The 22779-nt window shown below is 38.9% G+C and overlaps 1 protein-coding gene across 2 annotated transcripts; it reads left to right on the top strand.

Annotated features, from left to right (window-relative positions):
- The first annotated feature begins 4077 nt into the window (after positions 1-4077).
- Zwint (ZW10 interacting kinetochore protein) lies at positions 4078-21317 on the top strand. Of its 2 annotated transcripts, none has more exons than XM_013113909.3 (8): positions 4078-4170; positions 5402-5492; positions 5656-5779; positions 5926-6092; positions 6208-6264; positions 6427-6566; positions 6652-6767; positions 17624-21317. In XM_013113909.3, exons 1-8 carry the CDS (start codon positions 4133-4135, stop codon positions 17626-17628), a joined length of 738 nt encoding a protein of 245 aa, XP_012969363.1. In that variant the 5' UTR covers positions 4078-4132; the 3' UTR covers positions 17629-21317. The 2 variants fall into 2 exon arrangements, with proteins under 2 accessions (XP_012969363.1, XP_040588336.1); XM_040732402.1 differs by lacking the exon at positions 17624-21317 and adding an exon at positions 10673-10829.
- Positions 21318-22779: the final 1462 nt, after the last annotated feature.

Here is a 22779-nt window from a genome sequence, read left to right as displayed (position 1 = left end):
GAGTAAAATGGTTCTTTTCAATGTGAAGGTGAAGATCTGTGGTGATAAATCAGTACAATACCCCTTTAAAATTAGGTGGAAAGCAACCAATGTTATAATATGCATAACATACATTACACTGAGTTTGGGACTTACAAATCATTCCTTTGACTTTCAAGCTCTCCTAATGGTGTTTTGGCCAGAAAACAAAGAGGAAGTAGCTTGAGGGCTAGACTCATTGGGAGGGATTCAGTAGATTTGAAGAAAGGATGTGTTTTTGGTAAGGTATCATTTCTCACAGGGGCTTGCAATTCAGGTCAGGTGGTCCATGTCCAAATCACACAGATGCTGAGCACTGCACTAGGAGTGACAGACTAAATAGGGAATTGAACAGTGTGGGAGGCCATATCTATCCATCTGGAACTAGCAGCCCAAGACAAGAATTGCCTCAGGATCTGCAATTTAGATGTTAAACATGAAGATCCCTCCTAAAACACAATGGAATATCTTGATTCGGAAATTCCAGAGGAGCATAGTTGTAGCTAACGTTACACTAACAGTGACTTTCTGAGTAGTGGTTCATGCAAGAGCAGAGATTAGATAAATATTAAGCATATGGACATCTATTTCTTAACTATGGTTTCAGTGAAACTCAAAATTAGAGTTTTAAGCATATTGATCAAATTGACAATGGCAAACCAGTGGTAACAGACTTTGAAAGGGAAACGTTATGAGTCATAGTAAACGTTACTGCAACTGCGAAAGACACCTTTATTGGAATATTAGTCTAATTCATGTTTTAGTCCCTGAAACATTTCCTAAGCTACTTTGTAAAAGATTTTTTCCAAGAAATTTCGGGAGGTTTTTGTTTTCTGCTTTCAGGTACACAAGACTCCTACAGGGAACTGACCAGCACAGAAGCCAAAGTGTTAACACTCTATGCCACTACTCTGTCAAACAGAGGTGGGAGATACTTTTAAAAATATCTTTTATGGTTTTCCAAAAGAAATGTTCTCATAATTATTATAAGAAACATTCCTATCCTTATTCTCCTTAATAAGTGACAAAGTCAAATTCTCGATTAAATAATTTATTCAAGGTCATCTATGTACTAGGAGGCTGAACTCAGACTATATTTGAATTTCTTTTATTCCAGAGTGTGTTCTTTGTATTGCCATGAATTGTGCGTCAAGAAAGCTAATTAAAATCTTCTGTAATAGCAGGACCACACTCTCTGATAAGATATGCCACTCTTAGTTAATATTGGGCTTTGACTATGGGACATACATAGGGAATGTTAAGCTCTGAAGTACTGGTCATTTGAGTGTTATGATCAGAGCATATTTCAAAAACCTGTGTGTATGATGACATCCATTCTTTGAAAGTATAAATAACATTTTATAAATATTTAAATATTAAGACAAGACATATTTCCTCATGTAGTTACCATACTTGTTGCTTTCTACTCTTCTGTACATACTCACGTTTATATATTTATATGTCACTTTCCTATATAATTAATGCATTTTATCTTTCTTACATAGTGTGGGTCTAAAAAAAATCACTTCCACTTCCACACAAAAAATGCCTTTAGTTACCCATCATTTTGAAGACCGTTTGTTGCTCACAGAAATCAAGGTAGACTTGCCTTTTTAAAAAGTATTTTACAGTTGTTCTCCCACTACTTTTTAATTGCATTATACCTAACCAAAAAAACCTATAGTCATTATTTTTTCTACATGTAACATTCTTCCTTTTCTTGTCAATTGTTTACGGTATTTTCTTTTTATTAGCAGTCTTGGATGAAATGAAGTAATTAGGGTATGCAGTGGTGGTTTCATTCGTGTTTCTTCTGTTAGGGCAGTGGTTCTTAACCTATAGGTTGCAACACTTTGGGGGGTTCCAATGATCCTTTCACAGGTGTTGCCTAAGGACATTGGAAAACACAGATATTTACATTATCATTCATAACAGTAGCAAAATTGCAGTTATGAAGTAGCAACACAAATAATGTTCTGGCTGAGCATCAACCATTGATTGAGGACATGGTTACAGCATTACAAAGGTTGAGAACCACTATGTTAGGGGCTTTGGAAATTTTGGGATTTATAATGAGATTTCAATTCAGAGTTTTCTTGTTAGTATTCATTTGTTTCTTTTTTCCTTATTTCATCATCTCTCATTCAGAAACCCTAGTTACAAGTATATCAAGTTTTAAGATCTCGTGTCTCAACTAGCTGTTGTTTAATTTTCTAATATGATACTCTGTGGCTCATTTTGGATCGTTTCTATGTTTTAAAGCTTATTGACTTAATTTTCATGCTCAATCTGCCATTGAGGCCATCTAATTTCACACAGTACAATGTAGTATGTCCATATCTTCATAAGGGTGGCTACACTTAATTTTGCTTCACATCTCCAAATAATGTTTTTTTCTTATATGTTGTTGCTCAACATTCACCATAGCCTAATGTTAGAACTTTTTTAATTAACCCCACCTAAAAGCTCTTTATTCCTTTTCAGTTCTTCTAATTAATTTGTCTGTACCCTACTTCCTGTCCCCTCACATCCCTTGGTTAAGTATTAATCTACTTTCTTCTTTCACAATTTGCCTTGTATGGATATGTCATGAAAAAGAAATAATACAATCTGCTATGATTTTTATGATACCTGATTTCTTTCCCTTCATTTTTTCAACGTTCTTTGCTAGTTTACCATATATAGGGACTCCATTCTTTGTTATTGCCAATTTGGATTGTGTTGACAATATGGGCATTTAGTTCTTTTCACTTCCTGCATCATGATGCCTTTTTCCTACTTTTGGTTCTTACAGCCTTTGTGTATTGTATGCATTTCATGTCTATATTTATTTTGTAGTTATACTTGGGAAATTATGGCTTATTCCCTAATTCCATGTTTAGCACTCTGAGGAAATGTTTGTTTACAAAACACCAGTCGTTTTACTTTACCAACAGCAACAACGCTGAAGGCCCTTGTTCTCCCATGTATGCCACATCCTGCTTTCTGCTACTTCTACTCGTTCTTTGGAACATAAAGATAGATTTGCTTACAGCTGCTTGTCTGCTGCCTTAATAGCACCCATCCCCATTCTCATATGAAGTATTTTTCTAGCAGTGAACTTTCTTTCAGTCGTGCTTGGTGATAAGCAAGTGAAGATAAGATAGTGTCAAATGAACATACTGCTTGGTGACTTGCAACTTCATAGTCAATACTGAAGTTTAGTTCGTCACATATTTAGGTGACTGTTGAAACTCCTTCTTTTAATCTACTAGGTGGCACTATAACCGTACTCAGTTTAGGGTCAACTATTATCGTTACTCGCAGGGCAACACTTCCTAGGCGTCTATCTGATAATGCATTAAATAAAAAAAAACCCAAAACTTATTTTACTTACCAATCCCAGTTCCCTCTCCCTCCCGTTCTGTCTCCCACTCCAGTACCCTTATCCACTCCTCAGAGGGTGAGACCTCCCATGGGGCATCAACAAAGTCTACCAATCCCAATTCATGTGGCAACGATACAGACTCTGCTTTATCTCCAAGCACCTCGAACAACCCCTTCAGAAATTTCCTTAGATGTTGCTCAGTACTCGGCTGAACATTTCAGAACCTGCTGGCCCTGGGTTCCCTAGAAGGAGCCTTCTCTCTCTCCCTCCTGTACTCTGTGTACTGCACCCCCTCAATTTCATCCGTGTCTCCTCAACACAGGAGACCCAGCTCATTCTGCGGGCGTCTGTGCTAACGTGTTTCGAACTCTCAGGGTTTACTTATGAGATCAATATTCCCCAGCCCTACCTCCTTTCTTTGGCAGTAGTCAATTTTAAAAAGAAAGCGTGAAAATGTAAAAACGTAAAAATAAACAAATAAACTATTTCTGTATCTCGCAACGTCCTACACTTCTGGCCTTTTAGCAACCCCGGATTTCCTATCGCGCAGGCGCAGGAACTCCCGCCCGCCCACAGACTCCAGACACATTTGCGCGTGCGTGCGTCAGGGGCGGGCCGGAGTCGGCACTTGGCCAATGAGAAGAAGCTTGCGTTCCTTAGACTCCCGCCCACTGACTCAGCGGCCAATCGCTCGCGTCGGCGCGCAGTGGAGGAGAATCCAAACGCGCCGGGAACTGCTGCCGAGCCATGGAGGCTGCTGAGAGCCGGGCAGAGGCGACCGAAGAGTGAGTGCGGGATGCGGGCGGCTGGGGCCCTAGTTCAGGAGTGCGCGACCTCTGACAGAGGGATTAGCTTTTAGTTCAGGGGTTTAGCCCCTGAGGGGCGGTGTCACCTCGATTCGGGAGTGCACATTCTGAGGGACTGTGACAACCTCTCTCTGGAGTTGCGGTCAGCCAGGGCCTTTGTGTCACTCTGCTCCAGGAGTGCAGCTTCTGGGGCACTTCCTCCTTCTCTGAGGAGTGATACCTCTGGGTGGCTGTTGTAGGTCACCTTGTGTCAGGTGCTGCCCTTGAGGAACTGACTGTCCCTTTGCTCACGCAGGGCCCTGTGGTGTATTCTAAAAGAGTCAGTCCCATTACATTTTGCCCTAACCTACCCTTTGTCGTTCTAGAAACTTGGTTAGTTTTAGTCGCCACCTCTTTCTTTCTCTCCCTCTTTTTTTTTTTTTTTGTTTTGTTTTGTTTTGTTTGTTTGTTTGCTTTTCAAGGCAGGGTTTCTCAGTATTGCTATGGAACCTGTCCTGGAACTCGCTGTGTAGACCAGGCGGTCCTTGAACTCACAGAGATCTGCCCAGTCTGGAGTCCCTTTAGGTCCTTGTGTAGACTTTAGTCAAGCTGGGACTCTGAGCAGTGTCACAGTCTCCTGTTGTACAATATTATTTTAACTAGTCAAAGATGTGTTACATTTGTTTATACTATGAATATTACTTTAACTGGGTAGAGGTGTGTTGTATTTGTTTATGCTGCATTTGTTTAATTTATGTAAACACGTGTTCTGTTTTGCCTTGCCTGTCTTGAGGCACCTGATTGGTCTAATAAAGAGCGTAACGACCAATAGCTAGGCAAGGAAAGAATAGGTGGGGGCAGTGGACAGAGAGACTAAGTAGGAGGAGAAATCTAGAGAACAGAAGAGAAGAACAGAGGAGAAAATTAGGGCAAAAGAGAGGGAGATGCCCAGGGTCAGAGTAAGACAGAAAGAAAGGAAGTAAAAAGCCTTGAGGCAAAACATGGATGAAGAGAAACAGGTTAATTTATGTTAAAGAAAAGAAAAGCTAGTCAGAAACAAGCATAAGGTAAGGTAGAGCATTTGTAACTAATAATAAGTCTGTGTGTCACGATTTGGGGACCAGTTGGTGGCCAAAAAGAAAGTCTGGTACAGTCTCTGAAATATGTGCATGTGTGTGTATCCTTTAGAGCTAGTGTGCTGTGATAGCACTGTCTCACTTGTTTTCCACAGGGTCCTAGCTGAGGTAGCAAGCATTTTAGAACCTATAGGCCTGCAGGAAGAAGCAGAGCTGCCGGCCCGGATCCTCGAGGAGTTTGTGAGGGTATGTACAGGGTGGGACCCAACTTTTCAGGCAGTAGAGGCTGGTCCTAGGATTGACTATTGGGCAAGCATGCAGCACTGGTGAAGAACAAAATGGAAGATAATCTTGGCATATAGTGCCCAAAGGTAAGGGAGGTTCCTGCTTCTGTCCCCACTCTGAACAGAACTCTCGGAAGAAAGACAAGCTGCTTTGTAGCCAGCTTCAGGTAGTGAACTTCCTACAGAATTTTCTGGCTCAGGAAGATACTGCCCAGAGCCCAGACACTTTGGTTTCTGAAGACACAAGTCGTGAGTAGGCTTGGGTTTGTGGTAGGTTTTGGTCTGAATGATTGAAGAAGGAAATTGTGAGGTAGATCTGCGTCTGGCCCATTGTTTTTGAAGGCTAGCTTCAGGCCAGCCTCACTCACGCTCTCATTCTGTGTGGCCCGTCTTAGGACGGAAGGCATCCGAAGCTAAAGAGCAATGGAAGGAACTGAAGGCCACGTACCAGCATCACGTGGAAGCCATAAAATGTGCTCTGACCCAGGCCATACCCCAGGTAGAAGAGGCCCAGAGGAAGTACACGGAGCTCCAGGAGGCTTATGAGCATCTCCAGGCTAAGGTACACCTAGAAGACTTAAAACAATAAAGGACAGGAGGAGGGAAGGGTAAGATGGGTAGGATTTAAGCACAGTCTCCAAAATCAAACCTAAGAAGTTATCATTTTCTTTCCTCAGAAGCAAGTAGTTGTGAAGAAACGGGAAGCAGCCCAGAAGAAGTGGCAGCTGCACCAGGTGGGCTCTTTTCTCTAGGCTCTCCTCTGCCTCAGAGTGATATGGTACCTCTTTCTGTCAGTGAGTCTGAGCCCTGAGCTCTGTCTAAGCAGGGGATGTTGGGGGTGTGGCTCCAAGATAGCAGCATTTGATGAGTCATGTCTGCACTCTTGCCCCCCTCAGAAGCATCTCCAGTGTCTGGCAGAGCTATCTGCAGAGGTAAAGGAACTTCAGGTGAGAACCCAGCAGAAGCTTGACCAATCGAGTCAGGAACTCGAAACCTTGAAGCAACAGGCAGGAAAGGAACAAGATAAGCTGCAGAGGTGAGGCTGGAATCCTGGGTTGAACAGTCAGGCAGACTGTGTGATATGATACTCTTGTCACTTCACTCAAACTCTGTCCTTTCAGGAACCAGGCCTACCTCCAGCTACTGTACACCCTGCAGAATAAGCCACTGGTCCCAGAGGCCACGGTTCAGGACAGAGATATCACGGGAAATGCCCTTCCACCTGAATCTCTCTCAGGTAAGCTCCATCAGCTGACCGAGGAACAGAGCAGGGTAGGGAAACCATGGAGAGACAGTGGTGTGCCCTTTAAAGTGAAGTAGAGTTGACTTGGCAGGTGGAAGAGGGAGCTGGGACTTTGATCTGACTCATTGCTCAGACTATACATCACCAGGCCAAAGGCCCATACCCTCAATTGATGCCTTTTTGAGTGATAGCAGTGTGCACAAAGATCCTTCATTAAACAGACTCCAAATCAGAATTTGGTGTCCTTTAGCCACAAAGTTGAATGGAAATCCTCTATATCTATACTCTAAATCTGGTGGGGGAAGGGTCAGGAAGTCGATTGGTAGGAAGAACCTGATTGTAAGATCTTCTGTTGTGTTTAAGAGCCTGGGACCACAGCCCACTCCCAGTGACACATCTCCAAAAGGCCATACCTCCTAATCCTTCTGCAAACAGATCTACCAACTAGGTTTCAAGCATTCCAATAACAGAGCCTATGGGGTCCTTGCTCATTCAAAGAACCACAGAGTTTAAAGGCTATATGACTTAAATCATGTTGTTTCATCCTCAACGTATTTCCTCATACTTATCAGATCCTTACTGTTTCCTTTGAGAATTCAGTTGTACATTCGTTTCAAAACTGTTTCTATGCTGTACTCTTCTGTATTCTTTTTAACTTTATTAAGGTAAAATAGAAAACCAACATATAGTATTAAGGTGTACAATGTGTTTTGATGTATGTATATGTTGTGAAATGATGAAATTAAACCCAATATTTATTACTTGACACACTTTTCTGCATTGAGACCACCCAAGATCCATTGTCATAGCAGTTCTTAAGAGTGCAGTAGATCAGCTGGCTACTCTGTTATTCACAGTAGACCACCAGAATTCATTCATTGCTTCTCATTCCTGCTGGCTGCTTGCAGCCACAGAATCCTGTGTCATTTTATTATATTGTGAGTAGTTTGGGATTTACTTTTACTTGCAATTAATTGAGCAAGTACCAACCTTTCAACAGTTCTAGAATATTCTCAGCCTTGTCTCTTTAAAATGTACTCTTGTATTATTCTAAAGGAGCATCTAGTTTGTTTTGTTTAAATGTCATTGTAATTGTATGTTGTTATAATTAGTCATACATTTTTTTTAACTTTTAAGTTTCATTTTAAGGTGTTATATTAGAGCCCAGTATACTGTATTATTTTTCTGTCTTAGAATGATGCATCATTGTTGACTAGATTACTAGTTTATACCTTTGGTACACTACCAATATTACATGTTCTCATTTGTTTATGTTTGAGTAATCTTACCGTGAGCCCTCCGTTTCCTGTCCTTTGTTTTTGGCAACACTTTGTACCTCATACACAGTTGAAAAGATTCTGCCAGTGGCTCCAGGGTACTTCCAGTATTAACTTGTAAAACTTTTAGAGGACATACTTTTCCTCTTCTTTACATTTATTTGCATGCTACCCTAGTTTACCTTCTTGCTGTCTAAATGGTTTTCCCCTTTCTCATTAGTATTTCCCAAAGGACTTTTATTTCTAATATTTGTCTTTCCAAACTCTAGCTTTAGACTGATGGTACAGATAATAGTAGAACACTTGCTTGGTGTGTACAAGGCTCTACATTTAATCCATAGCTTCATAAAACAAGGGAAATGACAGGTCACTTCAAACCTTGGCCTTTTTACTGCATTTTTTTAAAATTCTTTTAACTCTATCTTTTTTTTTTAATTCCTTTCTTGTGGCATATGTTTTTAATCTTCGTATAATTTAGACAATTTTTAGTAGATGAAACCCAAATGTTCTTTCTTCCCTGATTAGGGTTTCATATTTTATTGAGGCATTATTATTTTATACATTTGTTCTTCCAAACTGAGAAACCCAAAAGTATATTAAACTGTCAGTCATAACATTAGAAACTGCTGCTAACTCTGAAAATGGACAATCTTGTTTCATACCCTGTTGGTCTTCTCTCGTCTTATGGCCTTCTGAGATGAATACATTCCATCCCTATCTTACAGATTCTGTGTAACTTGCATTAAAATGTCTCATTCTTTGAGTTTCTTTGTGTCCTTTTTATGCATAAGTTTTGAAATACTAGTGGAGTGTGAAATCGAGTACATTGATTTGATCATTATTCCTAGCCCAGTCTAAGTAACCCATCTGACACACAGATTGTTGGGCTCTGAAAAGCTTGCTGTTTGGATTCATAGTCTATTAACTAACAAACATGCTTTATTAAAACACTTTGCACTAGAATCAGCATCTCTCATGTCTTTTTGAAGCCTTTTCCAAATTTCTTTTGAAAAACATAAATTATCCTCCTATGGCTGAATTATTAACAACTTTCTAAAAGAGATTTTTTTCTTAGCAATCCATCATCTCTCACTTTGTAGTCCAAAATGTCCTTGAATTAATATCCTCTTGCATCAGTCTTCTCATGGCTGGGATTATAACTGTTTGCCAACACATCTTGCTAAAAAAACTTCTTCATGGAATCTACTATATATGAAGATTGCTACCATATTTTTGTACATATATCAAATTATGACAGAATTTAACTAGGCCAAAAAGGTTTTTTTTTTTTTTTTTTTTTTGGTTTTTCGAGACAGGGTTTCTCTGTGTTGTTTTGGAGCCTGTCTTGGAACCTTCTCTGTAGACCAGGGTGGTCTCAAACTCACAGAGACCCGCCTGCCTTTGCCTCCCTAGTGTTGGGATTAAAGGTGTGCGTTACCAACGCCTGGTGCAAAAAATTTTTATACTAACTTTTTTGTTTTGTTGTGTATCTCAGCGCTAGTTTTTATTCTACATGTATGCAGAAAGAAAATAGCATCTTGAGACAGAGCCTAGTCTTAATAAATGTGAATCCTGGATTAACCTGATCAGATTCTGTAGAATTAAAGGGGTAATTTACAACAACCTAGTTAATGAAGCATAGTATTATATCTTAGTTTTGTTGTAGTAGCTCCACAATTGTTAGAAATGTGCTGTTTCTAATTCAGAAACCTCTCTAACAATAGCTGCATTGCCTATTTCAGTGTGCCATGTACAACTTGAGAGGAAATAAGAGTAGGAAGAAACATAAGCTGATGCTGTGTGTGTGATCATTGTAGAAGAGTAAAGGGAAGAGAGAGTACCTCACCTCATAGCAACCAGGAGAGGAGGGTGCATGTAAGCCTGTGTGTGCATGCTAAGTAAAAACTGAGAACTATACCCTTTAAGGCACCTACTCCAGTGACCTACATTATCCAGTTAGGACGCATGTCCCAATGCATCCAGTTGGATTGATCCATTGGTCTTAAAAGTAAAGGCTCATGATTCAGTCACCTCTCCACCACCAAATCAGGATCTAGGTTTTAGCATGTGAGCTCTTTTGTGGTCATATCTAATGTATAGCAATAACTATAGATTGTGTATCTTTTGAGGAAAGTTAAACAGGTTTCACATGTCTAAAGCATAACTTGTTTTTCATCTAATTAAGTTATTTAAATCAAATTTATCTTTGGAAATTGATATTCCCAAAAGTAGAATGTGATTTAAGGTAAATATTGGTTTCAAATTACTTTTCTAGAAAATACAAACATGTTTAACATGTTTTTGTATTTAATTTGACTTTGTAAAGTTAGTTATGAAGCTGGTGCATTTTTTTTCTCTAGGTATCTAGTCTAATAAAGAAGAATGTTATGAGTGTATAAAATTATGTCTTGTACCATGCATTCTTCCCACCAGCATTCAATGCTGTGGTGTATTTCAAGTTGCTTCTTTGAAGTTTTTCTCAGGTTAACACCATTAAAGTTTTATAAGAATATGTATTTTATTCAGTTGAAGTATATATGATGTTTCGTACATGGCTAATGGATAGTACAAGCAAAAGCATTAAATAGAATGCATTTTCTTAAAGTATAACTATCTTCACAGGAAGCAAGTGTGGATGTGGATAAAGTGTCTTCATTCTTATGGCAAATCCCCCAGAGCTTTCAATAATGTTTCATGATGTCCTCAGTCCCATCATTTGTAATTTCTCTCACTCTTAATGCGTTCTATACTATATAAACAGATTTCCTAACAGTTTGGCTGAAGTCTTTCTTGGTTTCACTTTTTTTGTATATTGAGTAAGAAACCAAATCTAGATCTCTCTCAGCACTTTTGAACACTGGCTTTCTTAGTTAATAGACAGCCTATATCTGGAAACACTGACAAGACTTGCTTAATTGTTTAACCTATGTTATCCTGCTTATATCTGCCATGAAAATCATTCTTTGAAGGTAACCAGGGGCTCTGAACTTTACATTTCCCATAATTCAGTGGTCCTTGGGAAACTTTACAGTTCATGTACTAAGGCAGTGAAGAGGTGAGGCAATTTCTAATGTGATCATGGGAAAAAATTCATATAACCATGAGTACAATGATCTTTGACTGTCTACAGTAAAATTTTATAGTTTAGATTAAAGGTTGCCACAATAGTATGCTGTGTGCCATTTTTTTTTCCAGTTTGATCCCGTGGTGGGAACTGTTCCATGTATAGGGGGTTATCTCTCATGACCAGTGTCAGCTCCTATTCCTGTAGTGATAGGGACCTTGGTAGTCAAGTAGTCCAGCCTTTTCCTAATGGCACAAGTGAAAAACCATCTCTTTCCTACTACATCAACAATGTAGCCAGTATTGATTAGCAGACATTTTCCATAGGAAGTGATTTTGCCTTATTAAAAATGCTGTGATCAGTATAAAATACATATTCTCAGGAAATATGAGAGTACTCCCTGGAAGTTGAATAGATCAAGAAAATATCTTAGAAATGGTGAGGTGTGAAACATATCTTTGTAGAAGTAATGTTTTATCAAGGAAGCATTAAAGTATATTTTAAGGACAATAGACAGTTGGATTCCAGGCACAAGAGAGATGGCATAAATATTTTGATGAACAGTAAGAAGTGTGGCTGGGGAGGATGTAATAAATGGGCTTGTGCAGCCAGGAGAGAACATTGCTTGACTCAGAGCAATTGTTCAACAGCGAGGCAAAGGATACCCTGAGAGGTTTGAAGACTTGGGACAAAATAAATAGATGTTAAAACTTAAATTTAGCTCTTACCTGTCTCTTTAACATTAATTTATTTATTATCTTTAAAATGAAAATAATTTCTTCTGAAATTCTACCGTTTTTGGGCAAAGATGGCTATTATATAATTTTTGACTTCCAGACCTTGAATAAATATGAAAGCTTTTGCTCATATGGAATTAGCTCAGGAAATAGAAATTGTTATCTGAGAAGAGATAGTTCCCAACTCGTGGTTTAACCAAATTCTTAAAAATGGAGCCATGTAACCAAGAAGGACTGAGCGGTAAGGACACAAACCACTGCAAAGTCTGGCTCACAGTATTCCTTCCTTCTTCTCTGTGCTTAGATACTGGATACTGGAGACCAAGGAGGGGCCTTGAATGGAGGGAGTCTAAGAACAGTTGTGTTAGACGGCCTAGGAAAGGGAAGAGGCAGCTTTGTACATCGTGTGCTACCCCTAGAAGAGTTCTGTCACATACACATATTCTGATGTCTCTAAGCAAATAATTTGGGAAAATCCCATTTACTATTGGTATTTTTTTTAATATGAGAAGCTACTTCAAGGATTATTCATGTCCAGATTTAAAATAATATAGATTCAATAATATATGATTCTGTGTGCATTAAATTCTGTCCTCCCAAAAATAATATGAAGCTATACTACCACATAGTCTACTGTTTCTTCAAGTAGCCTTTATGCAAAACACGAAGCCCCATAGGAAGTGTTTGCTTAAGTTTGCTATGAGTGTTTGCTTGCATATATGTATGTGCTCCTTTGTATGCTCCTGACTCATGAGAAATCCAGAAGAGATCATTGAATGTCTTGGAACTAGAGTCAGAGATACTTATGATCTCCAAATGGATGCTGAGAACTAACCATACCCGGGTATTCTGTAAGGAAGCAAATACTCCTGACCCATCTGTCACTCCAGCCCCTTAGTGTTAGCTTTGTGATGATTCTGTGATTCAGCCCCTCTGTCATCTCTCTTCCTCCTGCTTACCTCCTCCTGAAAGAGAAATGTGTTAGGTGATGTTTACAGAGTTTTCTTTGCTTTTGACCCTAAACTAATTGATCCAGAAGATTTTATTCACCTGTAAACATCCAAAATGTAATGCCTGTGATTAATAATTGTAGATGTTGGTAGTTTTTCCGTATCATTTTATATCTCAAAATAATTGAGTTGCCATAAAATACCTTAGAAGTGTCAATGCAGAGAGATCTTTTAGTAAGCGATGTCTTTACTGCACCTGTTCCTGTGTGTGTGTGTGTGTGTGCACGTGTGCGTGTGCGTATGTGTGTGAGTAATTACAGGAAACGAGATCAAATGTGGTGGAAACTCAAGTTTTTGGTGCCAGAATAGCTTCTAGAAAGGTGGAGGAAATATGAAAGCAATAGCATTGAGGAGAGTATTTCATGTTTTGGGGAATGGCTAGAAGACCCAGAGTGAGACAAGAATAAGGAGCATGACATGATCCCCGAAAAACTCAGAGCCAGGTCATATTGGGGCTTTGTGGGCTGTGGTTGGCACTGTAGGTTTTATTCTAAGTTAAGAAGCTAGCAAGAACATTGAACAGATAGCTATGTATATTTATTTAGCTGCTATGTGGATAAATGTAGGATGAGGCAAAAGGCGATAGTTGATTGAATCATGGTGCCTTTGGAGGAAGTGATGAACCGTGAGATATGGATAAATCTAAGAAAATAGGTAACAATTTTGCACCTTCTGGATTTCTGATGAAAGACAGTGATATTCATACTGTATGGCAAATTGAAAGCTGACAATGGCCTTGTCTTATTTGAGAGAATTTATCTAGGCAGGGTCTTGATAGCCTCTCACTCTTCTTTAGACACCAGTTAGTATTTCCAAAGAGAAACTATGATAGAATAATAAAAGCTAACAGCAGGGACCAGCATAGAGTCTCCTAAATAAGATGTTGCTGTAGCCCAGCCAGGACAATCTCAGGCTGCTGCTGTCAAGCTGCCTTTCTTCCTTTTCTAGAAATCTGCTTGTCTTGGTTACCAACACAGGACTTTGGTGGAGTTGGTGATACTGCATGTCTTTGCTTGACCTTGGCGTTCAAGTTTGCTATGGAAAGTTAGTGGGAAATGCAAGCAGACAAGCATGTAGATGGGGCTCTGTTGGGGAGAGGCCCTGCTGAACCTCCAGATGGAGGTCATCTCCCCACATCTGCACTCCTCATTATGGAGGCAGCTGCTCTCCCTGAATGTTAGCCTCCTCAAGGGATGTTTGTCCTTGATACTCAGTGGCTCTGTTGCTTAGAATCCAAAAGTTCTATGATTTAGGTGTAGATAGCTTAAAGATAATTTTATTTATTAAAAAAATTGTACGTAAATATCAAAGATAGTTCTTTGCAGTCACTAAGCAGAAGCACCTGGCACCCATTCACACCTTCAGAGCAGTTGATGACCTATTGTCTCAAGATCTAATTGAAGCATAATTTTAAATAAAGAACCTTGAACACTGAATTCCATCTTTTTAAATTTTTTTTCAAGTGTGTGTGTGTGTGTGTGTGTGTGTGTGTGTGTGTGTGTGTGTGTGTATGCATGCATCTGTCTTTCTGTGGATCTGTGCACATGAGTTGCAGGTGTCTGCAGGTCCTGGAAGAATGTACTGCATTCCTTGGATCTGGAGTTAAAGAACGTAAGCCAGGATGTTTTTTGAGTCCATTTTTTGTTAGCCTATTCTTCGAAGTGAAAGGAATAATTACAGAAGTATAATTTCTCCAAACTCTATGAAACACATTTACATCCTGGCTGTGATTCCTAAGTTCTAATATGAAGACCCCAGAGTCTGAGTTTTAAAGTGAGTTTGCCAGAGAAGCACTGTGCTGAGGTTTCTTCATCATCTCCACATCGTATTTACTGTTTACTCGCTGAGTTGCTGTGCAGCTTCGTGGTGTCCTGTCATGATAATTCAAGTGAGACTTTCAGTTGTGCAATCAATATAGTACTTTTTTTCTTGTTTTTTATTTGAAATTAGACTTTTGGGGAAATTAATAGCAAAAGTTTCTTACAAGTAATACAAACAACTAGTCCTTTGGTAAAAGGGACTTGGAAATGCTGATCCAGATGCTGGAAAACCAGGGGATTAAGGTTGTGGTAGCTTGCTGTTCCTCCTTATCCTAAGACACTGATCCATAAAAAGCATGACTCTCTGCTGCGTAGTGTTTTGGTCTTGACACAAGCTATAGAGAGACTCTTTAGTGTCACTAATGTATACAGTGGCTTTCTCTGATAACTATTTCTATGAAATAGTATACCTTCATATTACATTCATTTTTACCTATGAATAAGTCAAAACTTAAGGTAGTTTATAGTGAAGATAGCTGAACTCAGGTATTGAACAATCTCTTCAAAATGGCTAGGTGAGTAATGATGCCAGAATTCAGATGCAAAATTCTGACTCCAACTTCCTGTGTAAACTGACTCCAGTGAAGCAGGATAGTATTGTAAAGTTGAATTTTTGTCAGTTATATAATTTAGTAAGCTGCTAAGAGTAATAGGATGACTTTCCCAAAGCTCTCATTGTAACTTATTTTGTGAGGTATATTTTTTTCCTCTTCTCATAGTAACCTCAGCACTCATCATTTGTGTTAGGAGAAACAAGTGCCCACTCTTGAGTGTGCCTTGACTTCTCTTTTTGAAAATAGTAGATGTGATGGTGTATACCCATAAGCTTTAGCCTTGGAAGGCTGAGACAGGAGACTCTATTAGTTTAAGGTTTCCCTGAACTGTGTAGTAAGTACCAGGTTAGCCTGGGATACAGAGTGTATACAGAGAGGAGTGTATACAAATATATGCATACGTACATGTGTGCGTGCGCACACACACACATATACTAAAACCAAAAAGCTTCTGTGACACTCTCTACAATAAAGGCTGGCTCAGAAAGGTTGGCTTGACTACAGGTAGTTGCCTGAATTGCTCCCATAGTTCTGAAAATAGGAAGTCTGTAAGGTCTGATAAGACAGAGCCTGAAATAGTTCCCCTCTGGTGTATGATCTGTGAGGGAATTTACTGTCACAATTTAAAATATTTTTCTCTATAATGTGGAAAATACTAACTTGGGTGAAGTTTGACCTTTTACACTGTATTAATAGATCACCTGAAAAAAGAAATCAATGCTGCCAAGCCACTCAGTGATGAAGGAGATGAGGCTATAAAGCCCAAAGTTAAATCCACCCACCGTGTAACTTTCCTGTTACTTACTTGGCCAGCCACATTCTGCTGGGGAGAATCGAGCTTATTAACAACAGCCAGGAGTGTGGGATTTTGAGGTCTTCCAACACTTTTGTCTGTACTGTTCTGCATGAAGGAAGGCCACCTCTGCTCATTCATATCAAACTTGCGTGTTAGTACAGTCTGGGATGTGTTTGCTTGCCAGTCACATACAGAATGACAACAGCAAATGTTTTTACAATTAGCAATTTGTAAAAAAAATGATACAAGTGAAAATATAGTTTCTGAAGTGTTACTCAAGTCATAAGAAAATATTTTCTCTTCTCCAAACTCATTTTCTTTTTATAATACTGGAAAGCCTCCTACAAAATACATACTGAGAAATGGAGTTGAATCCGTTAAACTCTTCAGTATTAGCACAAGGCAGTTTTTAGGCTCTTTTCCAACTTTTGTATGTAATTTATAGCTTAAAAATGAATTCAAGTAGACAAATCTTAGCCAAAATAGTATTACAAACTATGTTTTTCCCCTTTATTGCTATGCTCTCTGTCCCCATTTCCTCCTATTTCATCTCCTAATACTAGGAGCTCATTAAGCACAACTTCTAAGTGGTAATCAAGCATGCCAAAGTTTTCACCTTCTTCAGCATCACACCATTAATACTCTGGCACAGATAGTGAACTGAATATAGCAACAAAAGTACTGAGTGAAAATACATCAGGGAAGGAACAGTATTCCAGGCTCATGGGGGAATTTCCATGGGATGGTGTTTGTTACTAAAGAACATTAATAATTAGAGGAAGATAATTCTTCACTATGAAAAATGAAAACAAAATGCCACAGAATGAGGACTGAGCTATATGAGTTACATGAGATCTGTCTGACTAGCTTCTGTAAAGGAGTCTGTGAAAGGGGTTTATTAAAGAAACAATACAACCATCATCATATGTGAAAAAGGAAATATAGACAGAGGTAATAGATGGACCTTGATGACGAAGCTTATAGGACACTGTGAGAAACATGTGCATGAAAAGCTTTGAATATATAATCTGATTTGTATTTACAAGGATTCTTTGTCTTTTCTCTACAGATTAGACTAGAGATAATATGTTTCAAATACAGTAGAATTTTTGAATGTATTTAACACAGCTGAAAGATGACTAAGATTTATGCCAGATATTTTTGGCAGAAAGGTGTTAAATCATGTGATTATGGGTAGTTTGAGGGTCTGCTTTACCCCACTGATTGGACATGAAATCTTTGAACTATATGTCAGGTGAACTCCAAGGTGTTTTTATTCTGATTTAGTGGAATCTAGTTCTATGCTGAGATGAAGAATACATGGGGCTGGACCATGGCCAGGAAACAGAGCTTAATGGTAGTTTTAGTGGGTACAGTGCCCACCCACTCAAATGACACACTTAGACCCTTGCATTCATGTGTCAGGGGACCATAATCACACTGGAATTCTGTAGCTATCGTGCTTCTTTGTATGTCTCTTATAAGGCTAGAGTGACTTAAGAATCCAAAAGAAGTATGGCAACAACTAAAGGTAGGGTTGACATCATCAGTTGTTTAACCTTGTTGTATCACGCATGTTTGTATTTTACAAGGATAAAAGAAAAATATTGATTTGGCATGGAACACCACTGAGAATCAGAAGTCCTGTGATAATGTTGTGGCTTGAGAAGTGACATGGAATAATGATATCTTTGAGAGCTAAAGAGTATGTATTGAAGGAAATCTAATTAAGATGAAAGCTGGTTGCAAAGCCTGTTAACAGAGCTTCAGGATGGACATAATGAAATGCAACAAATCTGAACTGCTGCTAAGAATTCCCAACAAGACTCAGTGGCCTGGAATGTTGACCCACTACACGGAGATAGACTTCCTGGGAAATATTAGATTGTTGGATACATTTATAGGACAGGAATCACTCTTCAGTAAATCTCTTTTTGTCACAGTGCAATCCACCTTACTCTGCCTGGTTTAAAATAAGAAACTACATACAGACAATGTTTGAGATAAGAAGAACATGAACATAAGAAAGAATAAGTTAGAGATATTTTATCATATGAGGGTTAAATTGCCAAGAATTGTGTGGAATACATGGAGAAGATGGAATTGAGCCAGGAGACACACAATGATCACAAAATAGGTGACATAAATTGTGTAGATAATTGCTGAAATATTGCAGGTTTTTTTCGTCATTGTTGTTGTTGTTTTAGAAAAATACAAGCTTTGGTTTCATTTCTGTCTGATATTTACTTGAGCCCCAAAACTTCTCAAATAGTCTATTTTAAAAAATATAATTTTTCTGAAGGCATGTGCACTACAATTTGAAAATCTGCATTGTACATCTTGGGATAAGTTAATTCTGTTTGCTAAAACCTTGTGATTAATTAGTCACATGTCTGATGTGTGGTACAGTCATGAACAGAGATGGAGAGAGCCTGGTTTGCATTCACCTACCTGTTCTGCTTGTATGGGTCCCTTATGAAGAGCTTTTGCAGGTTTAAGTAGAATCAGTATGTGTGTTCAAGCTTTTGAGGTATTTACCTTTTTTATTTGTTTTTGTTTTTTATATTTACTCTTAGGTTTGAGTATTTTTGTTTATTTGTTTGTTTTTTCTGTACAATTCTGACAATGTATACAAGCCCATGTTGTCCAAAAAGAGGTGATACCTTGGGAGGAGAGGTAAGGAAAGAGTCGGGATGAGGAGTCACAGGACGTAATGAATGCTTTCAATATCTTCATGGTGGTTTCTGACAGGCCACACTGATCCATTTTCCTTTATTTTCTCTGTGTCTCCATCATCATCTGGTCTCAGTGTGATAATATATTTATCTAATTTTTTGTCTAAGGACACCAGTGATTTTTTTTTTTTGGGTTTTACAAGACAGGGTTTGTCTGTATTGTTTTCGAGGCTGTTAGTCCAGCCCAGCCTCGAACTCACAGAGATCCGCCTCCCGAGTGCTGGGATTAAAGGCATGCGCCACCACCGCCCGGCGACACCAGTGATTCTTAATTTTGACTCACCCTAATGATCTCAATTTGATTGCTGCTATAAAGCCCCATTTGCAAAGAACGTCATAGAGTCACTGAAGGCTACATTTTAACAAATTCTCTTTTTATAGATCAAAACTAGTAAACAGAAAAAGTATACTACATGTTCAACAGATAGTGTAGATACTTATTAAGAAAAGTTATATAAGAATGTTCTGAAACAACTTGTTTAGTTACTGTTCAGTTGCTATGAGTAAGCACCATGACCAAGGCAACTTACAAAGAAAGCATTTCATGGGGGCTTCCTAACAGTTTCAGAGGGTTAGTCCATGATTTTGGCAGGAAGCAGGCAGGCATGGTGCTGGAGCCATAGTTAACAACTTGATATACTGCTGCACAGGCAGCAGGCAGAGAGGCTGGACCTAGCATGGTCTTCTGAAACCTAAAAACCCACCCCAGTGAAACACCTCCTCTGACAAGGCCACACACCTCCTAATACTTCCCAAGCAGTTCCACAAACTGGGGTGCAAACATTCAAACATGAACCTATGGGGACCATTCTGACTCAAACAACTACTCTTACCATCTGACATTGCCCAGAGAATACTGTGGATTAACTGTGTGTGCCACTGATATAACAACAATGTCAATGTAACTTTCAGATCGATTTGCATGGCCAGAATCCATTAATTGGTGTGACACATCATGATGCAATTAGGAAATTTCACATTAATGTCAAAAATCGTGCTGTAGCAAATAAATATAATTACATTGCTATAGATTACAGGTGCCCTGTATATCTCAATAGCAGAGTGGATTTGTGAACAGGCTTCAGCGTAGGTGATGCACATCAGTCACTAGAGCCTTGAATCCATTATATGTTGACCCTGGCTCATAAGGTAGTTGAATTTTAATATGATCTTGCTTAGTGCTATAGGTAAATGATTCCCTGCCTTTCAAGGTTTTAATTTGAGACATAACTGTGGGGGGAAAAGACATGTGAAAATATACATTAGACAGTTGCTTTCCTCACTATAATACCTCTGGGTTTAAACTGTGTTACTGTTTTTATTCTCTGCCTGTAACCCTAGATTGATAACCTAATTAGTGTACCAGAAACACAGTCATGGAAACATCTTCTCCAGGAGGAACAAACGAACTCCTCTGCATTTAGTTTCAAATTCTTTCCTGTCAGTACAGCTCGGTTTTCGAAGAGCACCTGACACCATATGATCAATGATCCTGATCAAGTATCCTGTCAAAGAGAGGCACAAAATTGATTATAGGATGTCCCACTTCTTTCAGAACCCAAACACTTGTGGGGAAAAGGCTAAAATAATATGAAGGTGGATGTTGTAGAATTCACTGACTAGATATCCCAAAGCTTTTGGGTAATTTAAACTTAAAATAATGTGTAGCTTCAGGATGACACCAATAGACAAGCTAAATCGGACAGGGGAAAGCTTAGGACACCTCAGCCCTAGACAGTGGGAAAATTGTAAGTTAGAGAAATATCATCTTTCCCAGGGAAGAGCACACAGATTGGATATCCAAAACCAAATCGTCAGTCCTGAGATCATACATACAAGTCACATAGACAAAGCAGGTTGCATTTATTTATGTACATATATAGACACATACACAAACACAATTAAATTTTAAAAAGCCATGAATGTGGAAGAAAGCAAGGGCAGTGAAATACATGCAGATGTTGAAGCAAGGAAAAGAAAAGGGGAAATGATGTAACTGTAATCTCAAAAACTGAAAAGAAACTATTTAGAATGTGAGGTCAGTTTGTTTTAGGACCTGATGCAGGCTTTCGAATTCTGGGATTTTAATGCATTCAGATCACTCTAAGCCTGCTGTGCATCCTGTGAATCATCTATTGTGCCACTGGAATTGCAGCCTGCTCCTGAATGTGCAGGTGCATGGCTTAATTGAGATAAATGACTGTGGGGTGTTCTGGAAGTTCTGCAAGTAAGTATGAGTAAAATGGAGTAAGATGTAAGACTCAGTACAGTAATAGCCCAAGGAAAACTAGTCATGGTTGCTGAGGTATACTAGGGCTCAAGGATAGTAGGAATATAAGGAGCCTGAACTTAATTTAGGGATTGTCCAATATTCATGTAATAACATATATATATACATATTCATATATATGTAATAATTTTACACTCAGTATCTGATAGGCATTGTTGTAAAGGTGTGGACAGTAGATCTTTAATTAAAACAACCCATTGGATTTGAGTGTTTTTTGTGTTCAAATGAAGAAAAATAAAACTGATTCTTTAAGTTGTCAAAGCTGAGAAGTTTCATTTTAATACTGTGATGGGATTGGTGGGTGTGGTCTTGGTATGTTGTTCACACTGTAGTAATATATAAGATTGTGGGGTATATGGGGACTAGAATTCAGCTAGCCACACAATTAGTGTGAGAGGAAAGTGAAGAGAAGATGACAACTCATTATTGTGGTGCTGTTACAGGCAGGGATTGTGTCCATACAAACTGAGTTGTGTAACCTCAGTGTGGGTAGAGTTTTGAATGCATGCCAGAAGCAGCTGTACACATACATAGCCTGCTGCCCAGGGTGTTCTGACCCTGACAAACTTCTCTAGTTACACATGTACTGAGTGTCTCAACTGGGATTCCCCCAAATTGACTTCCAAGACTATTGTATGTGTGCTATGGATTTTAAATCGCTGTAGACACAACAGCAGCAGAGAGGTACAAAGCCACCCACAGCTCTCCCACATTCTGACTGAAAGAAAATCAGGAAGCTCAGTCAGCCTGGGTATTTCCTCATGAAGCACTCCTCAGAGGGAAAAGGAAGGACATCACTGCTCTGAGAATAAATAATCCCAACAGAAAATTGAATCTTAAATAAAATACATAAAGTAAGTAAATGTATTCTGATTTAGTTGACTGTCATTTTCAAATGTAAATTTTTCTTGAGACAGCACCTCATAAATCCCAGACTGAAACTCTAAGGCATGTGACTAGTGCTGAACTAGAAGTCCTAATCCTCCTACTTCCCAGCCTGACTGACATGTACTAGGGTTTAGCTGTGCATCACTGTGCCAGCTTGCCATGCCCATTTTTTTAATTCAGGAATTTGGTGAAATACATGAACATGTTAACATTTTATTTTCCCTTTTGGTATCATGAGTACACCAGAGTTAGCATTGTTCCTTAGATTTTAATGTAGGAGAAAGAACAGTAAGTATGAGATACAGCCAGTTATAGTGGATAAGACCCAAACTCTCTAGCATGTATTTTATCAGTTATTTGATAATGGCTATTAATGTTACTATAAATTAAGTTTTGATTTCATAATTTGGTTAATTTCTTTCTAATTTACCCATTTCAAGATGTGAAGTGACTTGTATTTTCTTCTGGATCACAATTTATAGCAAATGTCCAGCTCACTTCAAATATAATTTCTGATGCCTCCAAAGCTCACTGAGGAACCTGCTTATGAGACAGGGAAGGATTAAATTTATCACATAGTAACTCTTGACATGTTTGTAGTTAATCACTTTTTGGGCAGCCTCCTCAGAGTACCAAGGTCAGCATCCCCATTTTCCATTGTTATCCTGTGATCACAGGATCTGGTGGCAGCCTGGGGCTCGTATGTTGGAACATAGGGACATACGCTGATCCACACCCTGTGTTTTTGTTCAGAGGGCCAAGGCAAGAGGATCTCTGAGTTCCAAGTCATCTTGGGGTATAGAACAAGATCCTATCTCATACAGAACAAAGCACA

The sequence above is a fragment of the Mesocricetus auratus genome, unplaced genomic scaffold (assembly GCF_017639785.1).
Source record: "Mesocricetus auratus isolate SY011 unplaced genomic scaffold, BCM_Maur_2.0 Super-Scaffold_100027, whole genome shotgun sequence".
NCBI classification, from domain to species: Eukaryota; Metazoa; Chordata; class Mammalia; order Rodentia; family Cricetidae; genus Mesocricetus; species Mesocricetus auratus.
This window is presented reverse-complemented; position numbering and strand designations above follow the sequence as displayed.

What these genes read in the sequence shown, in the direction of transcription:
- Zwint (XM_040732402.1), top strand. Translation starts at nt 4,133, where the DNA reads ATGGAGGCTGCTGAGAGCCGGGCAGAGGCGACCGAAGA. An exon ending in GAACAAGATAAGCTGCAGAG is followed by an intron (nt 6,567 to 6,651) that starts GTGAGGCTGGAA and finishes CTGTCCTTTCAG; the next exon opens with GAACCAGGCCTACCTCCAGC. An exon ending in TCCACCTGAATCTCTCTCAG is followed by an intron (nt 6,768 to 10,672) that starts GTAAGCTCCATC and finishes CTATCTTCACAG; the next exon opens with GAAGCAAGTGTGGATGTGGA.